The sequence below is a fragment of the Dendrobium catenatum genome, unplaced genomic scaffold, assembly GCF_001605985.2.
Source record: "Dendrobium catenatum unplaced genomic scaffold, ASM160598v2 original_scaffold_37698, whole genome shotgun sequence".
Lineage (NCBI taxonomy): Eukaryota > Viridiplantae > Streptophyta > Magnoliopsida > Asparagales > Orchidaceae > Dendrobium > Dendrobium catenatum.
The window spans coordinates 227277-241296 of NW_021356156.1; the positions used below are offsets into that span (position 1 = coordinate 227277).

Below are 14020 nucleotides of genomic sequence, written 5' to 3' on the forward strand. Positions count from 1 at the left end.
AGAGACTTTTTTTTTTTTACTTCGACTTTTTGGAGACCTTTAGGCTTTTTTTAGCTCTATTCTTATTCTTCTATTTTTTGATAAGATTGTGCAGATTTTGCTAGCTTATCTCTCCTATATTCTCTATTCTCTATTTTTACTAACAAGTTGTCAATCTCATCAGACGAATCAACTAGTAAAGTTTTATTATCATCCACCAGATAAATCTGAATTCAATAGTTTAATTATTTAGATATTTGTTTTCTCCATGTATTGCCTTTGTGTAGCCCATAGTACGGATGCCATAAATACTCAAAGATGTCTAATACTTTATAACATGTTTTGAAATGGTTACAATCAGATTTCCTTCTTTTCTTTCCCTCTCTTTTCTTTTCTCTAGTGTCCATTCTGTGCTTTAGACCAGAGAAGATCTTAATTGATCGTGATCTGTTTACTTCACCTTCCACGGATTTCTCCGGTATCATGTTGCTTCCACGTCTTGCTTCATTAGCTATTGTTGTAACCTAAATCGGTAGATGGTTGGGATGATCAGCTGCTATGATGCGCACACACGGACACGGCGACACGGATACGACACGACACGGACACGGGACACGTCAGTTATTGAAAATATAGGACACGGACGGTATTATAATTTTTATATTAAAAAATAGTGTATACAAATTAAATAAGTATAATTTTAAAAATAATAAGTCATTTAACTACAATTTGTGCTTAAAATGATTAGTATTAGGATGTCGAGAGTCAGGCATCGATGTCGTTTATCAGTCACCGAGAGAGGAGATGAAAATACCTTCACTATCAAAAAGAAATGAAAATGAGAATATTCGATGATTGGGTATTAAGTGTGGACGTTGATTTAGTGTTGTGGATAGGAAATCAGAAATTTAGTTTAAATCCCGCCAAATACAATAAATTATATTTAAAAAAATTCATAAAATATTTAAGATACGCATGTCGTACACGCGTGTCCAATTTGTATTTAATATTTATTAACCGGACTCGTTTTTGGCGTGTCCGACACGTGTCGGAGGAGTGTCGGACGAGTGTCATGTCGGATATGGTGTCGGACAGTCATGTCGGATATGGTGTCGGACACTACACGCCTATTTGAGGAGAAGTGTTGGTGCATCATAGATCAGTTGCATCCAGAATCTGAATTCTCAAAAGATATGTTATCCAAAGAGTTTCAAAAAGAAGGCTGAAGCGCAAAGCAGGAAATAGTTGGCGGTTAAGTCAAAGACTCAAGAACATAAATCCTGCCAAGAACAAAGGCTAAATGGACGGGAATTTTAAAGGTATTCTTCTCCCATCCCTTCTTCTTCTTATAGATTCTGTGATCCTTCTAACATTATTCAGAAATTTTGAAACTAATGCATGAATAATATAAGATACAATAATTAATTTAAATGAGATGTTAGAACAGTTAATGGATAAAATGTAAATAAAAAATGGGTGTGAAATGAATAGAGATACTCACTTCGCAACAAATCTATAAAATTGGATCATCAAGTCCATATCATTTTCATATACCACATGGACCTTCCCCAGGCAAGCAATACCAAATCTGGGATCTGTAGTAGTTTATGCACAGTTGAGGATTATAAGTATCCTTCAATGAAACATAAGCAATCAATTCAAAATTCAGTATAAATAAACATTACATCTACACTGAGCATAGCAAAAGTAATTAGCCCAGCTATGATACTTGAATCATTAAGTTGACTTGACAGTATTGCATGATATAAAGGTTCAAGAGAAAGAGCTTAGAGACATAGCCATCATGATGAATCAGATCATAACTTATCCACATACAAATCACAGATGAACGTCTGGATGATTACATACTGCAATGCTAGAATAATTCCCAATAAAATCAACGAGTAATTGGTATTATGATAAATTTGGAAACATAATAGAAAATTGCTTTCGAATAAATTTAATAACAATTTTATCATCTTGGAGATAAAGATACGTGGAAATGACAAATGACCCTAATTAAGATTGAGAAAAAAGCCAAAGCTTTGGGGCATATTGGGGAAAGCCACTTAACCATCATCATTTATAGCCACTGGATTGACACTGATCCAAGGTTAGAGACTACCTACTACATCCCTCCTTTTGAAACCCAGAGAATCATGCAAAGAAGGGAGAAAAAGAGGAAAGTGAAGAAAGAAAGAGAGGAGATATTGAGAACTGGGCAATAGTTCTCTTTGAGTTTTTGGATATTGCAAAGAAGAAGAGTCCTAGGGCTTTTGTTTGTATATTGTCCTCCACCCTCAAGAAGTTATGAAACGTATGACTACCTAACACTTTAGATGCTAGGCACCACTAAGTGTTACAAACAACTATTTCACATAATAAAACAATTTTGATTATAGGGATAGTTACAAAGAATATAAGTAACAAATATTGTTTTAGATTATATTTGTTAAATAATAAAATTTTAAGTTTTTATGCATATCAATTTTAAATTCTTATAAAAATATTATCTTAAACAAAAACCCAAAAAGACATTTAAATAACACAAATAGCTAAACTATTATATTTTTTAGCATGTAAAAGGATAATTTAATCTTCATTACAAAATATTCCATGATCATCATCATCCAAGCCCTCTTCCGCATCATTGTATTTTCATCCCTCCATCACTTCACCTTTCTAAACGGACACATCCGCTTCACCCTTGAAAATAACTACTCAGAAATCGAAGCCCTTGCACCAACATTTTATAAAACGTATTTTTCACTTTACATAGTTTTTCCCCAAACTCTTTATGCTCTTTCCACATCAACCCAATAGAAACTGTCATCCAATTACCACACAACCACGTTTAAGTATTAATACTCATCTCTATAAGCATTGTCCAAGGCAATGTCTCAGTAATGGCTCTCATCAAATAGACAAGAGGCTCCATGACGGTGTCTCACAGCTAAGGTGCCTAAGAAAGCATCCAGCTTGCCTTAAAGAACAATACATTACAGCCTACAAGTCCAAGTAATAATCAGTCGCACTATATGCTAGATTGCCAAAGGTGATAAGTTCAATTCTAACCAAAGCTCACAAAGCCAATTCCATAACACGTGTATCCATATAAACATACTAAAAAAAATCCTAAATCCATTAAAGATGTGACAACCTCAATTCAAAATTTAAACCACATGATCATACCTAAAATATGCTCTTGAACCAGAACGAACATATGACAGACCAAGCACATATGTTCCCCAATAACAAAATATATCAATTACAAGACATGCATTGCACTCGAAAAAATATGAAACCCATTATTAACCATGGTTAGATTTTAGATTGGCCCCTTCAACACACTTTCCCTAAGTTTATAAGGCCACCTTAAATGATGCAACCCATGGAAATTAATAAGGATACTTAGAACAAGTAGAGTTGACCTCCTCTGACTAAATAAACCAAAACCCATGACAATCTAGAATAACAAAACCAAGAAATCTCGATCAAGTTTGTCATTATTCCCTTACAATAGACACTAAAGCCAATAATGGCACTTCTTTCTCTCACAAATACAAATTGTTTCCACCAAAGTAAATCATCATAGAGCATACAGTGTAACCTTAATCATAAGTTCTTTCTCATGACCGACAAGTGTAATTAACCGTGGGGATTATACCCATTGAAAGCCTTAAATAAGGAACATGAAATCCTCTATAAGAGTGAGTCTCTAGGTATTGCTTAATTTACTATTTGATATATCTCCCAAAGGTTATCTTGAAAGCTCTCAAATATTGAGATTTTAAAATATATCACATCTCTTTTGTTATTTTAATTTTCAGGTTGTGTTCGACATTCATCGCCAAGTCGATCTCTTATGTTTATAAATAAAAAATTAAAAAGCAACAATAAAAAGAGATTGGGCAAATTATAAAATAAGAAAAAATAAAAATAAAAAATATCGCCGCGGTGTCTCACAAACACCATCCGTGCACGTCATTGTTGGCGTGCGGGTAGGCGGCCTCTTGATTTTTTTTCCTAAACAGGGGAGACGCCGGGAGGCTGCCGAAATTTTGTCTGAAATCAGACAAGGACTTGGAACAATTTGGGACCTGGACTTGATTGAACTCGAAGGACGATCGAACTTGGACTCAAACTTGTGAACCTTTGAACTTGAGAGGACAATGGATTTGTGAACTTGAACGTGTTCGACATTCATCGCCAAGTCGATCTCTTATGTTTATAAATAAAAAATTAAAAAGCAACAATAAAAAGAGATTGGGCAAATTATAAAATAAGAAAAAATAAAAATAAAAAATATCGCCGCGGTGTCTCACAAACACCATCCGTGCATGTCATTGTTGACGTGAGGGTAGCGGCCTCTTGGTTTTTTTTCCCTAAACAGGGGAGTTGTCAGGAGGCTGCCGAAATTTTGTCTGAAATCAGACAAGGACTTGGAAAAATTTGGGACCTGGACTTGATTGAACTCGAAGGACGATCGAACTTGGACTCATACTTGTGAACCTTGAACTTGAGAGGACAATGGATTTGTGAACTTGAACCAAATGGACCTAAATGAACTTAAACTCAAGTGAATTTGAATAATACAGGAGGACTTGATTTAACTCAAAAAGAACGAATACAAAGAATTTGTACTTGAGATTGTAGTTTGGGACAACTACAAGGATCACTTGAACTTGGAACTTGAACTCAAATCAGAAAACAACAGAGAACTTGTGGACATGCACTTGAACAAAGAACTAGAACTTGAACTCATCTTGGATATGAAACAGAACTTGCAGTTTGACTACAAAAACTCGAACTTTGACTGATAAATGTTTAAATCAAACAAAAAGAGTACAAATGCTATTTAAGACTTTGAATTGTCCAAATGAAACATCAATACAACTTACATGCATGTATCAATTGACAAAGTTAAAGGAAGATCTATACAAGTCACAAGTCATCCTCAAAAGATGGTAGAAGACTTGTAACATTTCACATGACCATCTACAATCAATCAACAATGGTTGTAGAGAATGTGAGGATATGCCAAACTCTTGCAAACATAATTCACTCACAAGACAATCAAGATAAGTTTTCCAAGTGACAAAAATTGGAAGGGATATACAATCAATTGCAAGAGACCATCAAAGGTGCAAGTTCATCATGCAAACTACAACCTATTCCCAAGGAGGCTGAAATATTTGTAATGCTAAGATGATTCATACACAAGTAATAGAATTGCAAAGTAGATGAGCACGGAGGAATACAATAGTGAAGGAGTTGTTCACAAGCAAAGCAAGGGAGATGTAGAAGAGGCGGATTTTTTTGTTATCAATTTAGACTAATATATAAATGAGCACACAACAGTCTACTTTCAAATGAGAATAATAGATATACTACAAGACCATTGATTTATGTATAGCCAACATGAAATCTGCGGTGTTCATATCAATCTACCAATGAATTTGTATGTTGAATATTAGAAGCCCTAATGAAGAGAACCATTAGTTGATGCAACGACTGACATACAACAGATACAAGCACCGCAAACTCTTGTATCAAGGGTATTCTAGCATCCTCGTAGTTAACATCGAAATTCAAACATACAAATTGACTTTCATGCAATCAAGAATGTAAGATCTGCAACACTTATTAGCTCTCTACAAATACAAATGTACGTGTCATATGCCACTTATGGGCATATGCAGAAAGACTTCAGTAAATGCAGTATCCTGAAGTCAATTCCAATCTGTAAATGAAGACATCTACCTACCTACATGTAGCAGTTGCGGATGTACTGAAAAGATCAAAGACCACAACAAAATGCTTGGAGAATACGACAAGTGCAAGCATATACAAGTATAAGGCAAGAGATTAGTTAGTGCACTATGATTCGCCTACATAAAGCAACAATTAGTGCACGACAGTCTACTTGTACGAAGCAGCGAATAACTCTATTCAGAAGTTGTTATGCCACGCTACCGGATCCGCAACACTCATACTAGCGGACATAAGGCGGTTCTTAAATGAAAAGTTGTGCATCCAAACGATAGTTATATGCACAACTACAATTATTTCAAAGTATCCCCTGCATGTGCACTATAAATTATATACACATAGGTACACTAAAGAGGAAAATATATTCTCGACCCACATGGGCCCCGACGAGGGTGTTATCGGTACACACGTGACGTATAGGGATGCTGCATGGGTCAATAAGTGAATTCAAGTTCGAACCTGATCCTCTTATACAGATCAATAGGAGTCGACAATGTTCGAACCAACAAACAAATATGTGGCCGTGGCGACTAGAATATTTATTTTAATACATTCATATTAGGTCACACTAAAGGGAAAAATATATTCTCGACCCGCATGGGCCCCGGCGAGCGTGTTATTGGTACACACGTGACGTCTAGGGATGCTGCGCGGGTCAATAAGTGAATTCAAGTTCGAATCCGATCCTCTTATACAGATCAATAGGACTCGACAAGGTTCAAACCAACAAACAAATATGTGGCTGTGGCGACCAGAATATTTGTTTTAATACATTCATATTAGGCCTTCAAAGCATAAAATCAAGAGAATTCACTCTCAAAGGCATAAAGCCCACGAAACCCGATCCTCTATCGACAGCTAGATAGAGTCGACAAGGTTCAAGCTTTAAATGGAAATAACCCAAACACCCCGATGATGGCCGTGTTGAATGCAGATCTCAACCGAAGGGGTTCCTAAATATTTTCAAATGTCTCCCAAATATCTAAAATCCATTTCAAATATTTCAAAGCTCCACCCAAAATACCCATAAAAATTCAAAACTCCACAAAAATCCCAAAAACCCAAAATATTTAAAAATGAAACTATCCATCTAACTCAGGTCTACAAGGTCCCCTTGGACGAAGCAACCCATGGCTGCCGATAAGGATCCTTCTAACAGGTTGAGTCGACTACCTCCTCTGACTAAGTAGACCAGGGAACACGATGGCTCGAGACGACGGAACCATAGGATCTTGATCGGGTCTATCATCCATTCCCCCACCATCCGCTTTAAGTGCTAGGTGGTGAAATTTCATATTTTAAATATCAAACTTTTCAATACTTTCCAAATTCCCAAATCCAAATCCAGTTCTCCAATCTTAAACCCATTGCTGCTACTATATGCCAGATAACATATATATTCTATGTATCTGATTGACGACTAGCCTTAATCGAAAGTTATCTCTCATGATTGAGAGGGTAATTAACTATAGGGGCTTGCGCATATAGGAAACCAGAACTCAGATCATAAAGTCCTCACAAAATGAGGGCGAAATCTCTGGGTAGTGTCTTATCTATAAACCCATTTGCCTTCCAAAATTTGCCTCAGAACTTATTCAGTTAAAACTCCCTCGACGAATAAAAGAAAAGCGAGCGGAGGCCGGGGCCGAATTTTCGGAGCCCACAAGTGGTTACTATATAGCCACCATAATGGTTATCGTGTTTTTTATTTTTAAAGTCTTTATTCTTTCCAATGTAGAACTCTCTTATTCTTTTGAGCTTTATAAATTCTACTTACCTCATTTACGAATATGAAACTCTATGAAATATAGTATTTTCTTAAAATCCTAAAGTACCTTCTCAAGTAGGCCACGAAATAACATCAAGCTGAAAACATAAATAACTGAAACTATTATGTCTTGTTTTAATTATTTCATCAAATACGTTCTTCCTAGTGTATTGCATCGGCAGTTTGCTACTATTTATAACTGAAGCATAGATTTCTCTGAATGGTTGCACTACAAATGAATCGTTTTAGAACATGTGCCTAACTGGTTACTAGTGTGACATTTATAAGAGCTGATTATGTAGAGAGCATTCTAGATTGTTATTTCTTGAAATAGTTAGCATAGAATTTCCTTCAAACCATTTTATGTTAGAAATTCAAATGTAGATCACTTAGAGATGTTGCAAACATTTCAAACATCAAATGATCCAACCGAAAAAAATCCAGTACAAGAACAAGAGACACTAATAGACATATCGAATGATAAATAATGGATAAAACTCCTACCTGCTCCTTAAAGGACCAAATTGATGCCATTCTATACAAACTGAGAAAATGTGAACAAAATGATAGAAGAGATACAGCAGCTTTACCAATTCCCATTTCCAAAAGGACTTCCTCTTGGATCACTGTGGTTATAGCAACTGCCTCCTGTACAAGATGATCATAATAATTTGTAGACTTATATGAATAACAAAAAAACTTATTACTCAAAATCGCAGAGGAAAAGAATAGTTGCACCAGAGACCATAATGCATAAAAACAGACGAGTCATTGCTTAAAGACATTTCATGCTTTCTTGTAAGGAACATTTATGCATGCATTAAGTACACATTGAACTGTCAAAAAATCAACTCATATCATACATAAGTGCCCTTTCAACAATTAAATATACAATTTAGGATACAAAGTATCAAAATAATCCATTCCTTAATTTTGTGTTAAGCTTACAATCATTTCTGGGTTTTCTTTATTAAACATCTCTAAGATGATAAGTGAATTTTTACTAGAACAAAAAGCAGTAAAAAAATCAAGGGTCAAGACATGGACTCACATTTGGATCTAGTAAAAAAAATAGGTTTCACTTAGAGAATTAAGCAAGTCAAGCTGCTAGCGAGCTGGCTTGGGCTTGACTCAATACATAGCTCGTGAGCAAAGCTCAATAAGCTAACGAGCCAAGCTTGAGCCAGCCTTAACTCGACTTGTTAGCTTGTGAGCAGGCTCGTTTAAAATACAAAATACACCTAAAATATACTAGCATTCAGGATTTTAAGTACAAAGTTGTTAAAAATGTTTAAAATTTATATTTATTTTCTTATAATAAGTAATTTTTTATTATTTTTCTTCCAAATTATCATGCTTTTTACAAATTTATTATAATAATTGCTTCAATCATAACTATTTTATCACTTTTATAATAAACGAGCCGGCTCATGAGCCAGCTCAAACTCATAGAATAAAGCTTGAGCTCGAGCTCGAACTCGATTAATTAATCAAGCTCAAGCTCAAACTAGGGGTGACTCGAGCTCCATTTACACCTTTAGTTTCGCTCACATTTGGAGTACCAAGAGAGGGAGATAAAGAGTATGTGTGGTTAGCAGCAAAAGAAATGAATATGAAGTAAACTTCCACAAAATAAATGCAGCTAAATTGCTTGCATTTGTGTTGCAGTTTGCAGATTGTGAAGGGATGGTACTATGAAGTAAAGTAGCCTTGCTTCACTAGTTTAGTTGAAAAACAAACACGGAAATGTCATTTCGCATGCAAAAAGTTCATAACAAGTTTCAAAACCAAACAGCCCCAAAGAGAACAAGTGAGAAAGGATGAATTGAGAATGGAGAAAACAGAGAATAGTAAGCTGAGAGGGAGAATTCAATACTCTAACCAATTAAAACGTCAGAAAGCAACACTACTGAACACCCCAAGAGAATGGAGATAAAGAGTCTGTGTGGTTAGCAGCAAAAGGAATGAATGTGAAGTAAACGTCCAAAAAATAAATGCAGCTAAATTGCATGCATTTGTGTTGCAGTTTGCAGATTTGTGAAGAGATGGCTCTATGAAGTAAAGTAGCCTTGCTTCACTAGTTTATACCAAAGCATGTTCCTGCAGCTTTCCTACAATAAGATGCACATTTAAAGAGTCAAGGCATGAAGAACATTAATTATAAGAAAATTAGATCGTTTAGATTGCAAAGATTGTAAAGTTGTTCCAAGTGAAATTTTATATACCCAACATCGATTATTAGTTTTAAACTTTAAGATAAAGGCGAAGAAAATAAAAAAATAAAGTAAAAAAGATATTCTAGGATTAGATGATGGCATTTAAAGAATATTAACAAAAATATTTTTGAGAGTAAGATTTTAGATATTATGATTTTGTCTGTGCATGAGAATGCTAATGTTATGTGAGAAAAAATGGCTAGTGATATTAAAAATATTGCAAAAGATGTGATTGGAGTATCAAAGGAAAAAACTCCTAATAGTAAAAAAAAGTTGATAGTGGAATCCAAATGTGTAAGAGAAGATAAAAAATAAAAAAGATTTGTTATAAAAATTAGTTTATATGTAAAAATTCTGATAATTGTGAAAGATATAAAGAGGCACATAAAGAATCTAAGAAAGCAATATGTAATGCAAATATCTTAGCTTTTAATAATTTATAAAATAGATTAGATACTAAGGAGGGAGAAATATATATATGTATAAGTTAGTCAAACAAAGAGCTAAGAGTAGTAAGGATTTAGTTCAAGTGAAGTGTATTAAAGATGAAGATCAAAAAATACTTTACTTAGAAGATGATATTCAACATAGGTGGATGAGGTATTTTGATAATTTTTTTAATAAAGAAAGTGAAAATATGATTGACTTTAATGACCTTAGCACCCTAAATGAAAATAAAAGTTTTTGTTTTTATCGGTGTACTAGTAAAAATGAAGTTAAATAGGCTTTAAAGAAAATGAAGTGTGGAAAAGCTGTTGAACCTGATGATATTCCAATAGAGCTGTGGAAATGCTTAGGAAATGAAGGAATTTATTAGCTTGCTAAACTTTTTAATACTGTTTTGAAGACTACAAAAATGATAGATGAGTGGAGAATGAGTGTGTTCATTCATATTTTTAAGAATAAAGGTGATGCACAAGATTGTGCGAATTATAGAGGAATTAAGTTAATGTGTCATACTTTAAAACTATGAGAGCGAGTTATGGAGCGTATGTTGCGGCGTTATACTAATGTTTCTCAAAATTAATTTGGATTCATTCCAGGTAGGCCTACTATGGAAGCCATACATTTATTGAGAGGGTTGATATAGAAATATAGAGAGAATAAGGAGGATCTACATATGATATTTATTGATTTAGAGAAAGCATATGATAAAGTTCCAAGAGAAGTGTTATAGAGAGTTCTTGAAAAGAAAGGAATTAATAACGCTTATATTCAAATCATTAAAGATATGTATGCAGGAGCTATTACTTGTGTTCAAACACAAGGTTGTTTGACCAAGTATTTTCCTATTTTGGTTGGATTATCTCAAGGACCAGCCTTAAGCCCAAATCTTCTGCTTTAGTCATGGATGTTCTCACTAAACATTTGCAAGCAGATGTACCTTGGTATGAGCTTTTAGCTGATGATATTCTTCTTGTTGATAAGGCTAGAGAGGGAGTTGAAGGTAAACTTGAATTATGGAGGTCAACCTTAGAGCCTTAAAGGTTTTCGCTTAAGTAATCTAAAACTAAATATATAGAGTTAATTTTCGTAATAATGGACCTAGTGAGGGGATTGTGACTTTGGGCAATCAAGTCATTAATAAGAGTACATATTTTAGATATCTTGGATCTATCGTTCAGAGTGATGGTGAAATAAATGGGGATATTATCAACAGAATTCAAGTTGGATGGTTGAAGTAGAGGAATGCATTGGGCTTGTTGTGTGATAGAAAAGTCCCCCTCAAACTTAAGGGAAAATTCTATAAGATGGTGGTGAGACCTGCAATGTTTTATGATGTCGAATATTGGTCATTAAAAGAGAAGCATAATATTAAGTTAAGTGTTGCGGATATGAGGATGCTTAGGTGGATGAGTGGCTTTACCCTTAAAGATAGGATACAAAATGAGCACATACATGAAAAGGTTGGAGAGCTCCAGTGGAAGATAAGATTAGAGAGAGTCGCCTTAGATGGTTTGGTCACATAAAACGGCAACCTTCCGATGATCCGGTTAGGAACATAGAGGTAATAGATTTGAATTATGTTAAGAAAGGTAGAGGTAGATCTAAAAAGACTTGGTTAGAAAATATTAGAAATAATCTTTCATTATTAGATTTAAATGAGAATTTGACTTTTAACATAACACAATAAAGAAAAAGGATTCATGTAACCGACCCCACATAGTGGGACAAATGCTTGATGTTGTTGTTGTTGTCGTCGTCAATTTATTAAACTAAAAAATTGCAGAATAGATTACACGCCATTAGGTTTACAGCAAACGTGTCCAATGAGATTCAGTTATTGAATGAATGCATTTTCTAATAGGTTCATTATTCAGTTTAGTGGCTGGCAAAAATATTCAAGTCAGGAATTCAATCCTCTTTCTCTCTCTCCGTTCAGACGGTGGATAAGATCTTGTGTTTGTCGAACTTAGTCCAGTAAATTCTTTACAAGGAAAAGGAAGTATAAATTAAAACTGAATATAGAAAGGTAAAACTAGGGTTTTTTCCGAAAATACGACAACCAATCTCGAAAGAAAAATGACATGACAACCAATTGCAGAATACCTGCTTATCTCTGACAGCATCCACAATTCTCTTTTTGACCTCTGAAATAAATTTATCGGATGAGCAAAAGGTTGATAAACAATCGTAAAAAATGGATCAATAAAGGGGAAATCGAGAGTGAATAAGTACCGGGTTGGGAGACAAGGAAGGAAAAGCGAGAGAATAGGTGAAGAAGTTGCTCTCTTGAGAGCATCCCCGAGCTTTGAAGCTCCTTCAGAATAGCAGACGATGTCGACATGCCTCCGATGGGCAAAAGGCGGGCAAGTGAGGCAGAAGACGCCAGAAGACGAGCAAGTTTATTAACTATTTATATATTTTTCGTGCGAGACGGCAACGGTATTTGGCTAGATGGAAAACAAATTATGCTAGCGAGCTCTCCCCGGTTTAGGATTCAACATTATTTTATATTTTTATAAAAAAGGTTATCTTTTTCGTGCAGCAAAAGCAATAGCTATTACTCTATTACCTAAAAAAGCTAATGCTTCTCATATTTCTGATTTTCAGCCTATATCTCTCTGTAATATTTTTCATAGAATTATTGCTAAGATTTTGACTTCTAGAATTAGGGATGTTATGCCTTCTATTATTCATAATAGTCAAATTTAGGTTTATTAAAAAGATGATTTCTACTGATAATATTATTTTAGCGGCCGAGTTATTAAGGGATTTTAATTGTCAAAGTAAAGATCGTTTTTTCTGCTCCAAATTGGACATTCATAAACCTTTTGACATTATTTCAACAAATTTTCTTTATAATATGCTGGCTTAGAAAGGTTTTCCTCATGTTTTTATTTCCTGAATTAAAGGTTGCATTGATGATACTTTCTTCTCTATTGTGCTTAATAGTTCTCTTCATGGTTTCTTTAATTCTTCATGGTTTCTTAGTTTTGTTGTAGGTTTTTTTTTTTGTAAGTTTTTCTTTGTTTTCCTTGAAAGTATAATTTTTTGTAACCTTTCATTTTTTGGAATGAATTGGGCATGTCATGCCCTATTTTTTCCAAAAAAAAAAGAGATGGTCAGACATGTGGCTCAAATTTTCCTTTTTAGAAAAATTTTCTCGTAAAGTTTTAAATTAAAATGATTTTGAATTTGATATATTGTGTGAGGATATTTTTATTCAAAATTTAGTTGAGATTCGTAAGTTTTAAATTTATTTTTAGATAATTATAATACAAATTATTTATAAATTGTACTTATTTAAAAATTGATTTTAAAATTTTTAAAATCCACCCTAATTAATTTCTTCTATATAACTTGAAATATAGTTAGAAATTATATGATATTAATTAAAGGATCAAATAATAATTTGAATAGTCAAAACAATTGACCGAATGAGATATTCTAAGATTACTCAATTTTGAGGTAAGACGTTTAAAAAATGAAAAAAAAATTATGATAAAGGGAATTAATATCGTTTGAAGAAGTGTTTCGGGATTTTAGCTAATTTTATCAAATGACACTAAAAAATATTATAAGACAACTCTCATTCTTCATAAAATAGCGAGCATTGAATATAACCTAGACTTAGAGAAGAAGAGTGCTATATTTAACTATTAACATTGATTATCACAAACAACAAATACTATTACACATCCAACGTCTGCCACCAGGGGCGGATTTAACATGGGGGCCCTGGGGGCATGGGCCCCCACTGACCTTTTAATTAATGTCTACTTAAGTTAGTTACAGTTTCAAAAAAAAATTATATGGTAATATTGATTAAAAAAACCATTTT

The 14020-nt window shown here is 34.0% G+C and overlaps 1 protein-coding gene across 2 annotated transcripts in view; it reads right to left on the bottom strand.

Annotated features, from left to right (window-relative positions):
* The window catches only part of LOC110100422, a 35080-nt gene extending 22413 nt beyond the window's left edge, over nt 1-12667 (bottom strand). The window contains exons 1-4 of one of the 2 annotated variants that reach the window (XR_003699482.1): nt 12415-12667; nt 12286-12326; nt 8110-8167; nt 1481-1574 (exon numbers count right to left, since the gene is read on the bottom strand). Coding sequence is in view for 1 of the 2 variants with exons in the window: in XM_020827922.2 (XP_020683581.1) it covers nt 1481-1574; nt 8110-8167; nt 12286-12326; nt 12415-12523 (302 nt within the window). In the remaining variant the exon portion in view is untranslated. The remainder of the gene's footprint in view (nt 1-1480; nt 1575-8109; nt 8168-12285; nt 12327-12414) is intronic. The other variant, XM_020827922.2, reaches the window with a different exon arrangement.
* Nucleotides 12668-14020: the final 1353 nt, after the last annotated feature.